The following is an 18,939-nucleotide window of genomic DNA, read 5'->3' as shown; positions in this document are numbered from 1 at the left end:
AGCTGATATTAGTATATGAAGCTTTTCTTCTCTGTATTTACATTCACACTGATAGAAGTTGGGAAATCTCCCAATTTTTTTTTTTTTGATGGACTTACTAAGTTATCTTGGTCATCTAGTAGTCAAGTCCAAATCTTCAAAAGCTACTGATGTGAACTAGGAACTCCCTGTTCTCTGCATGAAGAGACAGTTCTGTTTGTTTTAACAAGGCTAAGTTTTCTTTTCCTTTCAAATGATACAAGCCAAAGAAGGATGGAGAAGTTCAGGTTTCCTATGCAAGTACTGTTACTGGATAGCCACAGAAAAGAAGCATTTAGCCAAAGTAAAAATAAACAAATTAACCCTTACTCTTCTCACAGGAAAGAGAAACTGCTTCTTTGCATATACGTATCCAGTGAAGGAAACAAGTCCTACAAGTCAAAGTGAAACAGTACTAACTTGATATTGTTGCAGCTAAGCATGAGAGTCTTATTCTACTGCTACTTGAACTCAAAGTAACAGCTAACGTTAAGACTGCTGTGAAATGGGCGAGTAACATCTAACTTGAAAGAAAGTTTTAGTGTAAAACACAGGATGTACAGAGAATATCCTATTAATTACTTTTACAGCTGCTCACAAGATGTCAGAGACTACATCTGCAGAAGCTGTTTATACAAGAGATCTGAAGTCAGAACAAACGACTGAAGAAAAACATTGTTATTTATGAAAGCTGCTGTTGAAATTTATCAGTAAGAGATTCCTGTTTCTTTCTCATCATCTCAATTTTAATTTTGTTAGAGAAAGCTACTGAACAATAAAAAGGACTTAAAAAGTTGCTTTGATAAAAATGTGAAAGCCAAGTTTAACCAGTCAAGTGTAGTATTCTCAACCTAGATCTGTTACTGAAAGGTGAAACATGAAAGACGCTATTCTTGGAGAACAAAAAGCTTCTTACTAGTTAGTGCCTAATTCATTAATTGAGGTCTTGCCAAGGCAAGGCTTGTCTGTTTGCCAAATGGCAGTCTTCATCAAGCTGGATTATTTCTCATTAACTCCATTTTCCTGAAGTAATAGTTACCTGCACTACATTACCCTGAAAGATTGTGTTTCCTTATAAGAAGTAGTGCAGACTTTCTCAGGAGAGACCTCAGAGTTTCGGAAAGAGACTGACAAAATCTTGCAGAAGCAGAACAATCAAAAAAGAGAATTCAGAATTGGATAAACTCATTCAGCTTTCTTGTTCCCTCAACTGAGGAATTTACATATCATTTCCCTAGCATAATAGGTTCTAGGTTAAAGTGCAGCACATTTAACAAAAATAGCAATGTTGTAGTAGCGAGCTCCTAATCAGCTAGCATTTGAGATGTTCTTAAAAGCATTTAAGCTTATCTTTATTATTTTTAAAATGTGAATAGACAGTCTTACGAAGTCATTAGAACAGCTGACAACTTCAAGTGAAAACTGAAGGCTAAAGTACTCAAGATTACATAACCGCACTTTGTGTACAATTTAGTGATAAATCACATGACAAACTGCAAGAGCAAGTCAGCATTTATCAGACCAAAACTTCCAAAACCACTAGATCTATCACTACAGCTGTTTTGCTTAATAAATAGGGTATACTATTAATGTACACTATTACTTCCTTATATCTCTTCAAGAGTGGGGTGGGGAAACAGAAGCAGGGCAGTGAGATTTTAAGTACAGTTCCCTGTAATTAGACAACCCCAAATCTACATATTCATGAGGCCATATAGTGCTTCAGTGTAAGCTAACTGACACCTCAGTAAAGTCAGCTAAATAATTTCTGTAGCACTTCATACTTAAGAGTTACAGAATAACAGTCCAAAGAAAAGCAGTTCAATTCCATGCATGATGAAGTATCTTTGTCTTGTCACTAGAACCAAATTAAGCCAATAAACAGTCATATTAACAAAATTACTTACATACCTCACAGGTGCTGAGGATTTGTGCTTGAGTAAGCATCTCCTATCCTCCTCCTTGTAACAACCTGAAGAACTCATCTAATTAAAAAGCAGAACGGGCCATGAAATTCTGATTAGCAAGGACAGCACAGGCAGGCCATTTTGAAGGAAGACTCTGGAAACCACTGTTTGGAGCTATTGCACTTCAAAACTCACTTCCAAGTGTTTATTTTGCTATCACATAACAAATATTTCTATTCAGCGTCTCAAAGAAGGCTGCATTTTTGAGAAAATGAGCAGAAGATCCAATCTGGTGGATTGAAGTTGCACTCCACTACTACTTGCAGACAACCCCCAATGTCAGGCCCCTCAACTCTGCTGTGCAGCCTGTGAAACATAACAGACTCATGTCAAGCTCACTGATGAGCATAAGGGAAAGGGAAGCTATGTTTCCCCAAGAACCAAGACACTTGCATTCCATTCCTCATTTTGCCTCTAGCTTTCCAATTTCAGAAAGATATTGAAAAAAAAAATCAAATGGTAACCCTACTGACACCTGCTTTTACTTCCCTAAGACAATATAAACTTCCTTGGAGATGAAAGGGAGAGAAAAAAATAAACAAAACCAGGCACAGTTTTACAACAAAATATTGCGTACAGTGATGGGTGCTGCAATACAAACATCAGGGGAAAGTCTAGCACTGTTATGTAAAAGTTAGGCTACCGCACAAAATTAACTCATACCACCTGGTAACTGTTACTTCATTTCTACCTTATATTATGTTTTAGTATTTTAATTTGAGAGCACAAAAGGAAGAGTACTATTACAGTATCAAATATAGGATGATACCCTTTAAAAAAGACCAAACAGGTTAAGAAGATAAAGGAAACTTTGCTTCCTTCCACTATCTCGCAATTGCAATTATATCTGGTATCAAGTTATACTCTGTTATGTAGCTAACAGGTAACTGGGTTATGGAGTATACTTACTGAATTTCCTTTACATATGCTAAAGAAAATTACTTCCTTCCTCCCAAATTTCACAGTACTTTTTTTTTTTAATACAATACTATCCTCACACAAAATACCCCAGTTACAGTCCTTGGTCAGTACAATCATCTGTAACTAACAGAGTACAGAACTGCTCCCCCTTCCCACCTCCAATATCAAATCCCACATAATCATAGAATGGCTTCAGTTGGAAGGGACCTCAAAGATCATCTAGTTCCAACCCCCCGCCATGGGCAGGAAAACCCTCCACTACACCAGGTTGCCCAAAGCCTCATCCAACCTGGCCTTGAACACTTGCAGAGATGAGGCATCCACAACTCTGGGCAACCTGTTCCAGTGCCTCACCACCCTCATTGTAAAAATTTCTTCCTTATATCTAATCGAAATCTGCCCTCTTTCAGTTTAAAGCCATTGCCCCTCATCCTCTCTCTACACGCCCTTATAAAAAGTCCCTCTCCAGCATTCTTGTAGGCCCCCTTTAGGTACTAGAAGATTGCTATAAGACCTTCCTGAAGCCTTCTCTTCTCCAGGCTGGAGCCCAACTCTCTCAGCCTGCTTTCACAGGAGAGGTGCTCAAGCTCTCAGATCATCTTCATGGTCCTCCTCTAGACCCACTCCAACAGGTCCCTGTCCTTATGCTGGGGACTCCAGAGCTGAACGCAGTATTCCAGGTGGGGTCTCACGAGAGCAGAGTAGAGGGGCAGAAGCACCTCCCTCCACCTGCTGGCTACGCTTCTTTGGATGCAGCCCAGAATACGGTTGGCCTTCTGGGCTGCCAGCGCACATTGCCAGCTTATGTTGAGCTTCTCATCCACCAACACCCTCAAGTCCCTCTCCTCAGAAATAAGATTCCATCACCCTTCATAGAAGCATATTAAGAATTAGAAACAAAATGCCTCAGGTCAAGTATAACATAGAAGCCTTCAAAGAGATACAAGATCAAATTTTTCTTTCATTAAAGTAAGTGGAACACACTCATGTAACACAAATTGCTCAAGACCTTCTCCAGTTGAATTCTGCTTTTAATATTAGGTCAACCTTGCCTCAGGGTATTCCTGAGGTCCCTTCCAACCTAAGTCAGTTAATGATCACTACAGAACCTACTCCTAACCCAAGCAGTTAATTGCAGGAGTCAACTTTGGGAACAATCATTGTGAACTCCAGTAGAAGACATGCAGTTTAAGATAATGAAGACTTAAAAATGCGCGTAGAAAAGAAACCCTAAAACTGTAAGCTGTGCATAGAAAGTAAGCTAGAAGCCAAGGAAGATTGGTTTACACCTTCACAGAAGCAGTACTGAAGTCACTAGAGAAGGGAAGGCAGAATGATTGGTGCTCACAAGTTCTTCAACTCATACGGAAAGAAAGTTATATTTTTAATAAGACCTTTTTTTTTTTTCACTTGTGCTGCAGCAAACTCTTTGTCAAGTGGCTAGATAAATCATCACACATGAAACAGTTGATTTGGGAACACAGTGTAGAGCAAATACTTTTTAACCACAGTACAGAGCAATTACTTTATTTGTTTAGTCTATTTTATGTTCTTTCATAGTATTCACACTACAATCAATTTTACTGTTGGCCTTCTATGTGCTGTCAGTGTCTTTCAAACACATGCAGCTTTTACTTCATAGAAATACTTTTTCTGCTGTTCTAGAGCTACAAAGCCAACGGGAAGTGCTAATCTCAAAACCTTTTGCAGGTTTATAAAAGCAGTTGCAGATGTTCTTCAAAGGCACATTTAAGTTCTGCATTCTTATGATTCTGTATTAAAGGCGATCGCTTCATACTCTCTATACAGGAAAATACATATAAAACAAACTACTGTTTCACCTATTGTTGCCAAAGAACAGTCTTCTATTTAAAACACCATTTAATAAGATGTAATTAGTCTTAAGAGAGATCTTCTCCACCTTATAAACAAATCTTACAAAGCTCAGATATCCTTCCCCTAGCTCAACCATAATTTAAACCATTTAACTGGTCTTGTAGCTGGTTTTGTGTTGGGTTTGTTTTTTTTTTTTTTTAAATAGCAATCTTGTTAAACTAGTTTCAGCTAATGTATAAATATATTCAGGCTAACTTGATACTCGTGCTTTGTGCAAGTAGCTAATCAGCGCAAAAAACAGTCTACATAGTATTCACGCATGTTAGGAATAATCTCAGGTGATCACTTTCAATATGCAAAGCACAACAGATCACAACACTTACTTTTCATAGATCAGTTCCTCATCGGTACAAAAGTAGTGGGTATTTACGGTACTTTTCGGTTTGTTTCGTAAAGTAGCGAAGTACAACCGATCTGAAAGACAGATTAGGGCAACAGCGTTAGGGCGGATAAAGCAGATCGCCCCTTCCCCACGGCACGCCCGCCACCCCGCCGGTGGGCGCCGCTCCCTGCCCCGCCGCGGCCCGGGAGCGGAAGCGGCACCGCTGATCCATTTTCTCCTGCGTGATCGGTGGCGGGGAGCGCGAGTATCCGCTTCGCCCGTGGGCCCGGCCCACGAGGACCTCCCCCCCCGCCCCACTCCGACGGGCCGGGCACCCCCCGGGAGCGAGTTCAGGAAGGCGGGGGAAGATTTCTGACCCAGAACACGGCAACAGGTGCCGGCCCCGCTTCTTACCGGAAAAGAGAGGAGGAAGGAACAGCTTAGGCGTGCCCCGCAGCCGAGGGGCAGGCAACTCGCGAACACCGCAAGGCAAAGGGGGCCGAAGCCGAGCCAGGCACGCAGCAAAGCCCACGGAGCCAGGGGAGGGAGGTGGGGAAGACGGAAAGGAAGCCAACGGGTTTCCTTTTTAAGGGAGGCTCCGGCTAGCGGGACCTCCGCGGCCAGGGGACGAGGAGGGCTCCCCGGCCCCTTCTCACCTTTCACGAACTCCGAGGCTCCCCCCAGCACTTCGGAGGCAGCTGCCGCCGGCTCCATTTTAAACAGGGCGCGGAGCAGCGAGGCGCGGGACGGCTCCGAACTCATGGCGCTCCCGGGCAGCACAGGCGGGGCCGGGACGCGCTCGCTGGGAAGCGACCCGTTGCCCGGAGGGACCGCCCGCCAGGGGCCACGCTGCTGGGAGGGCCGCTGCCGTAGCCCGCATAGGAGCGGGAACGGAGACGAGAACTAGCTCCGGGACACGGCGAGCAGGCGGGCGCGTGCCCGCAGGGACTCCAGCTCCGCTCCGCCCCCAGCCAGGAGACGCCCCCGGATAAAGAGGCAGCGGCGGTTACCAGGCGACCGGCGGCACTCTAGCAACCGCGTTACCGAGCCTTTGTTCGCCCGGCCCGGGGCCGAGGCGTGCGAGTGGCCGGCCCCCCGCTCCCCAGGCCCCCCCCGCCCGGCAGCCCCACCCTCCACCTCCCGGCATCGGGCGGGCAGCCCGTCAGCGCCCCAGAGCCGCCAGGCAGCGGCTTTGCGCCCGGCACGGCTCCGCCCTTCGCCTTAGCCGGGCTCTCACGCCCACCTCCCGGTAGAGCACGGCCCTCTCCGCGCCCGGGCGACTCCTCCGCGCCTCGCGGCGCATTTTCTCTTCTCTCCCCCTCCCGAGGGCGTATCGTGGCAAAACGCACCGCGGAGACAGAGGAGGTCTTGCGGTATAGCGCGCAGGGCCTGAAGCGGCGGGAAGCGGACCTGAGCCCGAGCCAGTGCCTCAGCAGTGCAGGTCCAGCTCAGGACACCAGCGGGCGAGCCGGGTGAGGGGGGAAGCGCTGCACTGCGCCGGCGGAGCGCGCGCTCTTCTACCTGGGACACTCAACTCGCGCAGCGCTCGGCCCAGCTGGGCGTGCGCCACCATTGAGCCTGATAGACAAACCGACTGTCCAATCAAAAGCTGCCTTCCTGCGTCTCCAGCCAATGAGCAGACGGTGCCCGGTGAAGAGGGGGCTGGTGCCGGGCGTACCCCGCCGGCGGGGCTCTCCTCAGCGGCGCTCCGGGTGCGGCGCCCGACGGGCACCGCAGGTGCCGCCTTTCCCGCCCGCCGGGATTCCTGTCACCTGCTGGGCCCGCCCGCCCTCCGGCGAGGCGTTGTGCCTGCCCGGCAGCGTCGTTTGCTGGGGAGAACTGAGGGGGAGCGAGATGTCGGGGAAGCCGCTTGTCCATCGCATGAAGCTCTCGTAACGCGCTGGTTCGAGCTGTGGGCTCTCGCCCTTACCGCGAAGTTACCCAGTGATGAAGAGCTTCACGCATGCTTCTAAGGCTGTCGTAAAACTACACAAAATTACTTGTAGCTTGATGTTTTAAAAGAAAGGGAAAGATTGACTTTCTGGTGGTTCATTTGCAAAAGCTGAATTATCTTGTAGTCTGCAATTAAGTTACTGCCAAAGAAACAGAAGCATTAAAAGTGTTAGAACTGCTTTTTCTACCACCCTCCCCTTTAGAAAGAATAAGGGCCAAACAGAGCAGACGGCCCATCTCATTTTTTACAATTAAACAAGCGAAAGGTTGCAAAGGAGAAGTACCTTGAGGAGAAAAAAAAAAAAATGCTGTTCTTCTCCAAAACAAAAAAAAAGCCACACTTGAAACAACTTAAAAAGACGTTGTAATACAAGGCAATATGTAGCCCTGAGGTCCACATGGTCATCACTGTGTTTTCCTAACATTATAAATAAGCTACTGTAACTACTAGTTCATATAGTTAATGTGTCTGTAGATCGGGCTAAACGCGAGTGTGAAACGCTTTTGACTCTTCAGTTTTTAATCTAGTGTCATAAGCTCTGGATAACTTTTAAAGCCTTAAAAATATGCTGAAGTACTGTAGAAAATACTTCTCTCATGCAATTATTTTGTAGTTGCTTATTTATTTTTAGTATTGGTTGTAATAATTTGTACCTGTGTTCTTACATTCCTCTTTTTTTTTCCTTTTTCTCTTAGCTCCAGAACTAATATTCCCAAATATGACTCTCTTTGGGCCTAGTCCTGTGAACTTTGGTAAGAAACCTCGTTCTCGGTAGTAAATACTATTCCATACAAGATGTTTGTAAGACTGAGACCGTAGTCTTCTGTAACAGCAAATTAAATAAAAGTTGTTGGAGAGTACTTCCTTTTCATGGAAATCAATGTGGTTTATCTTTTCCCATGTTGTTCTATATGACTTTCACTTGTATTTAACCCTTAATTAAATCATGTATTTCATTTTTTATTTACAAGCAATTCTCTAAGGAGTAACATACCCTGTGTAAGAAGAGAGGTATCAATGTATTTTCTCCAGATTTCAACACCTTTTTTTACTCACCGTTTCACTGCAGTTCAACGTAACGTGCTACACTCTACTTGAGGGGAGTTTGTATGAGGGTATTCAAATTACCTTTAACTGAGGTATCTTGGTCAACACAAGCAAAGATGGAGCAGCATACCAGGCTACCTATCCAGTATGTGGAATCCTTAAATACATACTTTGTGTTAAAGCCTATTATTTGGAAATCCATCCAGCTAGGCTGGTGAATCTAGGAGGCAAACATGACTAGAAACTGAAGCCCTACTGTCAAATGTTGTTTGTATACTGCTTGTTTTGGTTGCATGCAAGTTTTCATTTGTGGCAATTAGCTAGAGCCTTTGTAAGCATAGAAAATACTTAATCTTTTTCTTCCCTGTAAAAATATGTACGAAATAAAATCCATGTTTTTCCAGTTCCAGTATTGTGTCTCATAGCTTTTAGTGTATTTATCTAATGAATTTCACTTTGTAAAATGCTAGCTTTAGGAATGTTTTCACCTTGTACAATTTTGTTATTATAATCAATTCTAATTACTATTTTTAACATCTGATGATATCAAATATCAAGGCTACAGTGACATCTTGTGGCATTAACTATAGGTAGAGAAGCAATTTTCTTGGAGTCCTGTTGCATCATTTTAAGATTATATCCTGATTTTTTCAACAAGAATTTTTTAAATATATCTTTTAGATACCATTTTTAAACTCCTGTGTTGCATAACCATTAATTGCTACAGAACATTCAGAGGTGGTAATGAATCTATTCAGACTCCAAAATATTTTGAAGTGATATCTAAATAATCTCTAAGAAATCATCACATGCATATTATTTTGTTAAAAATATAAATTCACAGTACTGTATTTCATTAAAGAATCTTAAGACACTTTTATTATCATCAAGGGATAAAACGTTACCAGTGTTTAATAAATAAACAAACAAAACTCTTTTGGTTCCTAAGCACAATGAATTATGCCTAAAGCTGAAGTCGTATCTTTGAATTTTCTTTGCTATCTAAGCCTAACTGCTTAAGGCTGTATTTTGATGGCTTTTTTCCCTCATGAGTGGGCCTTATCTAAATTAAGTGAATGTATGTGCCAACAAGTACACATTTTTTAAATCTTGCTGCTGCTCATCTGTATGCAAACTGTGAGCTTACTTTAAACTGAAAAACTTGGGTCAATAATCTGAATATAAATACATCACAAATCTGTTTTATCTATTTTATTTGACAATCGTACAAATTAAATTTACCATTATAATAAAAGCTTGTTCTACTAATTCTTTCACTGATACAGAAGAACAACAAAAAAACAACCCAAAACAACTCCTCCTGCCCAACAAAGAACCCAGTACTAAGATTTGGCTGAGTTGACAGTTCATTTCACATTTTAAATGTAAGGTAAACATCATCTGAGTCTTCACAATTCTAGTCGATACGGCACAGAACAGAAATTACAGAAGACCAGTAAGTAAATGGAATGCAGTAAGCTACCACTAGGAAATTTTCATTTTGGGAAAGATCATAGACCTGTTTGTATACTACTTATCACTACAGCACAATAATTAAAAGCTACTTTTCACTATTACAACAAAATGAAGCAGACTTTACATTGCCAGGTTAAGATTTTGCCCTTTAAATCTTACAAAAGTACCAGGAAGACTTCACTGAACAGTAACCAAATCCATTAACACTAGTAGAACAAAGCAAAAGAACCTTCCGTTCCCCCAGACGACTTCCCTCAGAAGAAACCCAAAGACTCGCTCTCAGAATCAGCCTTGCTGTAAAGAATTTGTCACATTTTCCAACCACATTTTGTTCAGCTCACTTACTACAAAAATTGATAAAACTATACACCATTTGTGTAGATGCTATTTGCGTGCTAGGTATTAGCGGTTATTGATTGCCCATAGATACCTTTGAACTGAATCTAAGAATCAATTAAAAGCTGATGCAGATGGAACGAAATCTACTTTAGGTGCCAGATTTGGCTCCTCTCTGTGATCCAGGAAAATCACTGTCTTTTGTTCTTTCCTTCGTACCACAAAAAAGTTCTGTAACTGCAATGGAAAAGTCTTGTCCTGTCTATGTTAACGTTTCCAGAACGGCAGATTCCCAATCTAATAACAGCTGTTAATAATAGTTCTGTTTCTTGCTATAGATGAAGCCAGGCCATTCCGAGACTGTTAATAGTCCAGCCCTGTCAAATATCACTGTACCTTACAATACATTTTTTTATAATTCTTTACCCATTCATTGCACATTTTAATTCTGTTGTCACAGCCACCAAAAACAGATGAAAGGAACCAAAAAGTGAAGTAAATATTCACTTTCATTGAAAGAGTAGTTAAAAAAAGAGCAGACCTGTAACATTATGAAATGCACACGCTGTAATAAATGTAGAACAGCTTGCTCTTATTAGGAATTGTAAAGACATTTTTAAAAAAGGATTTTCTTGGACACATTTTTGTAACAATGTACACACAAAATATCAAAATAAAACTAAGTACTAAAGAGTATTAATAAAGTAATATCCCTTCCATTTGTTCTGGCTGCTTATGTAAGTTTCGTATTTCATGTATTCATGTTTCTTACACTTTCAAGTGCCAAGTTTTACCTTTCAGCTGCTTGCAGTGTTTCAGCAACTCTAGGCAAATTAATAATAGGAAAAAAGCCACATCAGAGAAAATTTTCCACTGTCTCAGCAGTAGTAGGTATTGTAGGCAATGGTTTTAGGACTATCTGAGATTAAGATGAGGTACTCTTTCCTGGCTTGCTTTCATAGCAGCTTTAGGAACATCTCAGAATACAGAAGAGCTTATATACAAACTTCAAAAGGGTTTTGTACAGTAATCTAGAAGCCTGGCCAACAGTTTACTGTAGCCCTTCTATAGTTGCACTGGGAACTGGGTAGAAGAGGTGAGGAGAGGAGGGGGAAGGCAAGGAAGCATCTCAATCTGTAAGCATCGAAAATATGCCTAGACCTCATTCAACTAGATTCGTATATTTAAAAAAGAAAAAAAATCCAAAACATAAGCACTGAAGGGTAGGAGTGCATTTTTGTCTGCATGTTTCTGAAGAACTGGCCTAAGTAATTGTAATAGCTTCTGAGGATTTAAGAGGATGATTTTATCACAGCTAAACATTAGTGTACATTCTTTAAGTTTTCTCAAAACTTACCTTGGAGAATTAGTAAGAAAGGAAAAGAAAATACATAGAAAGCCAAATGGAAAAAATTCAGAGGCTACAAATAAGGATGGCCAAGATGCAGTAATTACACCACCTTCTCTCCTTGAACTCAGTACAATTCACTGAGTATTGTTTAACATCTAGCCCCTTAAATTCATTGGCTTACATTTTATTTTTGTGATTGGCATAATTAGGAAAACCAAACTGAGAAATCATGATATTAGAATATTTTAAAGGCATGCCATCATAAATATTAACCAGTTTATTTACACAGTAAGATCTCTGTAACAAATGCTCTGCTCGGTGCCACATTCCAGAATAGCCAGTGTTAGTGTCTTTTTCTAAATTTCGTATATCAACAGGCTTCACAAACACTCCTGAAGGCTTTCCAGTATGCTTGGCTACCAGAAAATTCATGGCAATATCATCACAATTTTGAGTTTCATCTATTAAGGCGTAAACAGCTTCTGGCTGTCTTTGAAAGTCTTCTAAATACCCACTGTGAAAAAATGCTGCACCGATCAGAACCATAGAATACTGATCTCCGTTTCCAAATCCAGGGTTCTGCAATTCAAAGCTGCCATAACTGTATACACCTGAAGGAGTAGAAATGTGCTTTCTAGGAACAAATCCCACTATATGGTCTGGAAATTGCTGAAAGAAAAAAGAAATTTAAAAAAATTAAAATGAAGCCCACACTGTGAAATGTGTGTTATGTATTTTCGTAAGAGAGATTTATGCTTTTTTAAAATGAGAGGAACACAAGATTATTGCCAGGAAAGAACTACATTGTTGGCATATGGTCCTCTGATCTGCACAGATGTTGCAATTAAACACAGTTTTGCAAAACTGACACAATACACCTCATTCCACATCATGTAGTGCCAAGAAACATCTATCCACAATTTACAGCTATGTATTTGGCACTCAAAATAAGTTAGCAATTTCTCTTAGAGAGAAAAAATGCACATGCTTTTGTTTTGCAGCCTACTATCAATTTAAATAAATTTAGCAGTCAGCAACTTCAGTGTTCATGTATAAGAAGAGTTAAAAATTTGAAGGGTATAGGTTACAGGTATAGCTACTATTGAAGAATATTTTTGCAATTTCTACTATTCAATGCTTCAATTCTCCTAAAAGTTAACTTTGTAACTAGAAAACCCATAGTAAACCATTACAGTATAGTATAACCCTAATTAAAACCATTAATCTCCATTGTAACGTGCAAGTACTGCCTGCCAAGGTACAAAGTGCAAAACATTACCTGCCAAACAGAAAAGGCAAAAGCAAGGTCATGAGCACTGACTAGCGTATCATCATCCATCATTAAAACAGCTGAAGGGAGAAAAAAAACATAGAAAACCTTTTAACTTATTAAAAGATTAAATACACGAGCACAGTATTTGACAAGTTAGCTGTGAAACTTCTATAACCATTAAGCTGAATTGCAGAACTGAATTGTAACTCCTTGAAAGTAGACTGAGAAAACATGTTTAGATTCCAGAGCTAAAGCAAGATTGTAGCTTTGTGGTAACTGAAAGCAAACCTAAGTTTTAGATTATTTGCCAGGCTGTAACAAAACTCAGCAACCTCTGGTCATCTGTAGTGCAGCTGGACAGATGTGTGTTGGAAAACTTGGAGCGTTTGGCAAAGCAACTTAAAATTCTACTAATCTCGTGTAAAAATGCAACTAAAATAAGGAGTTGGATACCATTCTTTAGTGTATGAGATTTATGTGGGATTCTTAGTTTAAAATTTTACCTGTCTCCTCACTACTTGCCAAGTTCTAAATACGCAAGCTTAATAAATTGCACAGACAACATTCAGTATTACTAACTACAGAAGGAAGAATCTTTGTCTTAAATTTAGGCAAAAGACTAACAGGAAGCGGAAAAGGAAAGATATTCTCAGATCAGAACTTGAGATGTATTAAAGCTTTTTAAGTTTATAGTCAGAATAAATCCTTTTACAGTAAATAAAACACTTGGGAAGAAGTTGAAGTTTCTATTGTCTTCCTAGAAGTCATGGGTTTTGAGAGGCAAGGCATGTTAGGAAGGGGGCAGTAAATAGAATTACCTTTACTAATCATGAGTAAGGTCAGGTCTGTAATGCAACATATGGGCATTTTTTCCACTTGAAAGAAACAGGGCTTATTGCTGTGCTTCTCCTGGAAAGAGCTTAGGAAGAATATTTAAATGAATAGCCAAAAGAATGAGGAAAATACTCTTTAAAAAAAGGATGCATAATTTGAGATAGAAAGCCAGACAGCTAGGGAGGGAAGTTTCTCTGAAGAACAGAACATGCTTGAGAACTTAGTCTTAAAATGAATGGATCAAATCAAGTCTTTACCAGATGACTTAAGTCCAAATCAATGCAGAGACTCAACAGATACATGCACTATGGATTTCAGTTTACATTATAAAGGGAAGAGAGGCTGAACTATCTGTGTTTGCCTGACAAAGGAAACAAAGAATAGACATGGTTGCAAAAACCCATTAAATGCTTTTGACATTCCTCTTTTTTCCTTACTCTTCATTGATAGCCTCTAGCCTGCTGGTGGTGGTGTGCATCTGATACCATAACATAGGTTTCTCCTGTATTACCCACGTTCTATTAAGTGGCCCAACAGATCCATGGATTTATTACATACTGTCCTGGTTTCAGCTGGGAGAGAGTTAGTTTTTCTTTTTAGCAGAGGAGCTAGAAGAGCTCTGTTTTGGATTTAGTATGGGATTTGTTACAAGAAGAATGTTGATAGTGCACTGATGCTGATGGTGTTGAGATAGCAAGGACTTTTCAGCTTCCCATGTTTTGCCATGGTGCAGGAGCACAACAGGCAGGGGGGAGCACAGCCAGGACCGAGGAGGGCCCACAACTCCCCTTATGATTTTAATTTAGATTTAGGATTGAGGGCCAAATTGGCCAATGGAGTATTCCATATCATGCAATGTCATGCCCAGTACATAGAGGAGGGTTGACCAGGATGTTGGAATAGTTTGGAATTCTCTTCTGAAGGCTCTCTTGGTCTCTCTGAGTTCTCTCTCTCTCCCTGCCCGCACCCCCCCCCCCCGCCCCATCTTCAGGCATCTCACTTGTCCAGGATTGCGGTGTTGGGATTGCTTGCTGGGATAGTACAGGCGTTGGTCACCAGGTGGTGAGCAATTACATTGTGCATCACTTGTTTGTATATATTATTATTATTATATATACACATACACCTATATTATGATTATTATCATTACTGCTTTTAAATTTTTATTATTAGCAATAATAATAAATTGTTCTTATCTCAACCCATGAGTGTCCTTCCCTTTTCCCCTTTAATTCTCTTCCTCATTCCCCCGGGGGTGAGAGAGGGTGAGCAAGTGGCTGTGTGGCGTTTAGTAGCTAGCCGGGTTAAACTACAACAATAACTCCAACCATCTCTCTTTTAGCATTTAGATTTGAAGTGTGAAAATAATAGTAGTAGCAGCGATGTGAACTGCTGCTTACCTTTTGTTTCCAGCTCAGGGAAATTCTGGAGTCTGTTCCTCATGCGATTTACAGTTTGAACTTTAAAGACAACAGGGACAGGATGAGGCCCCAAGGAATTCCACATTTCCTCTGGTATCTTCTCACCAATGTTGTTCCATACGACAATTACTTTATGTAGGTAGGGGATGGCTTGATAGTGATTTAAAAGCTTTAGCAGTAAGTCAGTTCTATTATATGTCTGCATAATAAGAGTAAATGAATCGAAGGCAGACTGACTCGGGGTTTTCGGTTCCCTTCTCAAACTGGGTATTTTGTCATCTTTGATATTGGGAAGCAAAGCTGTTAGAGCACCTGCCACAAGAAGTAAGACAATGATCACCACAGAAGTGAAGCGTAGTAGGCGGATTCCCATAACTCTTCCTGGAAGCTTACAGAAGTGAAAATACCTTTAAAACAAGTAACAGGAAAGGAAAAGTCATTAATCCCATGTATAGTTATCTCCCTTACTCGAGCAAAACTCCCACAATATCAAGTAGACTTTTCTTTAAGTAAATAAATAATGAGGATTTTAGGACTTGGGCCAAACTTTCAACTATCAAGACAAGTACTTCCAGTACTCAGTTTCTATGTTTACTTGCTTTCCACTTTTTTTGGCTAACTTTGAATTTCACTGTTCTGTGAAAATGAATCTAGAGTAATTCCATAACTCTCGATTGTTCATCTCTTATTTTCCCAGTACTGCATTTTTGATTGAACATTTACATACCTCACTATAAACCCATCCAGCTGAAATCAGAAAGCAAATTTCAGAAGAGACACAGTATTTTCAGCATTGCAGGACCTCTGCCTTAGCTGGGAAACAAAAGGGAGAGAAGATACCTCCTCATGAGCTCTGGCAGAAAGGAGGAAGTTAAAAGCTCTTTCTTTTTCCGTTGCAGAGGCACCATACACAGCAGGAACAATCTTTATCAGTGATTAGCTGGAATTTTGTTGATAGTTTGTATACCTGCTTGATAATGGTTATTAATCTGGAAAATACGATTCTGATCATATCAACTGAGGCTATTAACACAGGTGGAGCAAAAGAAACATGCCAAATAGAGTAATGTAGGAATGCAACAACATCAGTAACAGCTGGTCTGCTAAACCTAGAACTCAGCAGGAACTGGAAATGTCAGATGCTGGGTGCTGTGTATCAGCTAACTGGGGGAGCAGCCTTAGTATAAGGTAGGGGTTTCTGGATCCTCCTGATTTTGGACCTAAACAGGAGCTTTTAAAGTGTCTCCTACACAGGTAGCCCTGGTGTTCATGCCTCTTAGGTAGCACTCCCAGTTCTCCAGACACTTATAAATTGTAATCTCAGCAGGATCCAGCAGCCACTGCATCCCATAGTTTGCACCTCAATGCATCATCTACATCTGTTCTTCCTCCTTTACTTGCAAGATTAGTATGAATTGAATACAAGATGAATATTCTAAGCTTTGTACCAAACAGTTACTCATCTATACATATTACTCATGTTGCTCCATTAGTAATTTCTAGGCTTTCAGCAGGAAATTCTGATCAAATTAAGTGATCCAGGACAGCCCCATCAATTACAAATTTTGAGAGAGCATCTGTGTGTTTTTTAAAGATGTTTTGATCATTTTTTTCACAGTGCATATAGCATGCTTGAAAATATGAATGTTAATTATTTTAGTCTAAAAAACCTCTCAACTTACCTCATTGTTTCCAAGTAGGATTGTTTTTCCCCCCTGTTTTTACAGGACAGTTGTGTTTGATCTTTCAATCTGTTGGAAATTAAAGGGACTCCATAACTGAATATCAACAGTTATCCCACCTGCTACCCAGCATTCTTTTTCAAGTAACTGTTCATCTCAATTACTGATGGATGTAAGCATTCTTGGCAATTATCCAATCCCTTTTCCTATTGCTTAGTTGAATAATTGTCTCTGCCATTCAATGAACACTCCAGAAAGAAGTTATTACACCAGCTGGTTAGAAAGAAAAGCACAGCATATATCTCTGATTGTAAAATTGTTGCTTTGTACCAGTGCAACCTCTATGCATTCCATCCTTAGGGTCTGCTTCAGAGATACAAGTAGGTCTCCAGAACCTCACAGCCTGTTGCTTTGCTCACCAGACATCACTAAAATATATATTTGGCTATATTTGTCAGATAAGTAGTCCAAATAAAATTATTTTCTTTTCTGGCTCATCCCCTTCCCACTCTCCTTCCACTAAGCTTAGCAGTTATGTTAGAGGTTTAAGACACAGCATTTTGTTCTTCCCATCTGGTTTCGCAGCTTGGCAGAAGGGAAAGCAAATATAAGCATATGCACAAAAAGGAAGGATGGACAAGATGCAGGACTGCAACCTAAGAAACCAGTGTCTCTTAAAGCTCCAGAGTTGTTGGACAAATTTTTCTTCTTTTAAAACTAGTTGGACGAAGAAAGGGAGGTTTTATTTTTGATTTAGGAACGATATTATAAAAGTTTAGAGAGCAAGAACTTGTATTTAATAATTGAACCTACGTGAAATTTTTTAACAGTAATTTGCTTAGGTTATATAACCTTACTTCTTTAAAGTACAGAATTGCCAATTTGTGTTGATACCAATCTCAATATGTCCACTCATACAGGCCTTCCCAAATTTGAGTTCCATTTTTTCCACTGACTTATTTTGTGAGGCTGGAGAGGTCATTTAAACTAGTTCCAGATGTTATTCACTTGTTCTGGTTGTGTCATTTTATAGGTGCAAACAATCATGCCTGACTTCTAAAACGGACTGGCAGCAGTAGCTACTTGGCATTTCTTAGGACCACCGTATCCTGGTCCAACGTGCTTTTAGAAAGATGAACCTTAGATTCTCTTTCCCTAATTGCAACCCAGACAGAACGATACTTACCAGTACTGCTGCAATGATTAACTAGCTAAAATTTAAAAGCATACTTAAGATGAAAGTACAAATGTTGTTTACTGTGGAAATGAGACTTCCTGGTTTGCCATACGTTCTTGTGTTTACTTGAGTGCATACAATGGGCTGTAATGATAAGTCAGGATGATATCATTATATTGTCTTTAATTAAAATAGACGTCTACATAAAATCTTCAGAATTAGCATCATGGCACTTTCCAGTATGAAAGCACCGATTGGTTTTGCCAGTTAAGTTATGAAACTGCAATGCAAGATTGACCTATTTAAAAAATTCTTACAATACGCCCTGTAGAGGACACCTCTTCAAAACTGATGAAAATAGAAAGCCCGTGTCAAAATACAGCGGTTTAATCCTCATTCCAAGAAAAACACTTCTTGAACGGGCTCCCCTCTCTTCGTGGGCAAAGACCTCATCACAGCATTTCATAATTATATGCCGCCGGGCAGCAGAAGCGCACAGCCTCCCCCCCCGGCACCCCGCCCGCCCCGCCGCGCACGGTGTCGCTCACGTTCAGGAGGGCGCCGGTATCGCCGCTTGCTTCCCCTGCGGAGAGGCGCTACCAGCCGGGCTTTGCGTCCGAGGCGGCGGCAGCCCGCAGGGCAGCGGGGAGGAGAGGCGGTGCCGGCCTGGCAACCCGCGGCTCACCCGCCCGCCTACGCCGCTCCGGTGACTCAGGGGTGGCCCGGGCGGTACCGCCGCAGCGCTATGGCGGCGCCGCCGCATCCCGCTTCCTGCGGAGCGTCCCTCCGCTTCCTCCCGGCAGGCTCCGGTTTGTAGTTCGGGGTCCTGCCCCGGGCGGGGAGCTTTCCCCGCCCGACTCCAGCAGCTCTGCCTGTCACGCAGCTTCCCAGGGCGCGGCGTGACGCCGCAGCCCGGGTCCGGCCGCGGGGGGCCAGGCCGCCGCCCTAGCCGCGTACCGAGGGCTGCCGCGGCAGCTGCTCCGGGAGCACCGGGCATCGTAAGGGGAAGGCGGGCGAGCAGCTGGCACGAGTCGGATGAGAAATCACATTCCGGGTTTGTTTGGGTTTGTTTTGTCAGTTGGCCGCGCCAGGTCGGGCAGCGCGCTGCGCTTTGTGACCAGCACCCCGCAGCCCGGAGGGCCGCCGCCGTCCCCACGGCGCTCGGCGGGGGCGGGAGCTGCCGCCCGCAGCCCCGGCGCGCCGACGGGCCTGAGCGACACGCCCCCGCAGCGCCCGTGCCGCCGCGGCGCGCAGGCGCGTAGCG

The 18,939-nt window shown here is 42.0% G+C and overlaps 2 protein-coding genes across 4 annotated transcripts in view; both read right to left on the bottom strand.

Annotated features, from left to right (window-relative positions):
• The window catches only part of CDC14A (cell division cycle 14A), a 62,062-nt gene extending 56,250 nt beyond the window's left edge, over nucleotides 1-5,812 (bottom strand). Inside the window, 2 exon segments of the mRNA XM_086617399.1 lie at nucleotides 5,126-5,216; nucleotides 5,781-5,812. The gene's annotated coding sequence lies outside the window, so the exon portion shown is untranslated.
• Nucleotides 5,813-9,328: 3,516 nt separating this feature from the next.
• On the bottom strand, nucleotides 9,329-18,297 carry EXTL2 (exostosin like glycosyltransferase 2). 3 transcript variants are annotated; one of them, XM_086617486.1, is made up of 6 exons: nucleotides 18,224-18,297; nucleotides 16,499-16,567; nucleotides 15,544-15,669; nucleotides 14,796-15,223; nucleotides 12,568-12,638; nucleotides 9,329-11,957 (listed from the first exon to the last, which is right to left on the bottom strand). In XM_086617486.1, exons 4-6 carry the CDS (start codon nucleotides 15,187-15,189, stop codon nucleotides 11,466-11,468), a joined length of 957 nt encoding a protein of 318 aa, XP_086473612.1. In that variant the 5' UTR covers nucleotides 15,190-15,223; nucleotides 15,544-15,669; nucleotides 16,499-16,567; nucleotides 18,224-18,297; the 3' UTR covers nucleotides 9,329-11,465. The 3 variants fall into 3 exon arrangements, with proteins under 3 accessions (XP_086473612.1, XP_086473613.1, XP_086473610.1); XM_086617487.1 differs by having other exon boundaries at nucleotides 15,544-15,629; XM_086617484.1 differs by lacking the exon at nucleotides 15,544-15,669.
• Between the last annotated feature and the right edge of the window lie 642 nt (nucleotides 18,298-18,939).

This window comes from Tauraco erythrolophus, chromosome 10 (assembly GCF_009769465.1).
Source record: "Tauraco erythrolophus isolate bTauEry1 chromosome 10, bTauEry1.pri, whole genome shotgun sequence".
In the NCBI taxonomy this organism is placed as follows: domain Eukaryota; kingdom Metazoa; phylum Chordata; class Aves; order Musophagiformes; family Musophagidae; genus Tauraco; species Tauraco erythrolophus.
This window is presented reverse-complemented; position numbering and strand designations above follow the sequence as displayed.

Bases quoted from the DNA above. Each gene is read 5' to 3' on its own strand.
- EXTL2 (XM_086617484.1), bottom strand. The intron at 12,639-14,795 runs GTAAGCAGCAGT...TTCTCCCTTCAG, and splicing joins CCCTGAGCTGGAAACAAAAG to CTGTTTTAATGATGGATGAT. The intron at 11,958-12,567 runs GTAATGTTTTGC...TTTTTCTTTCAG, and splicing joins TTGCCTTTTCTGTTTGGCAG to CAATTTCCAGACCATATAGT.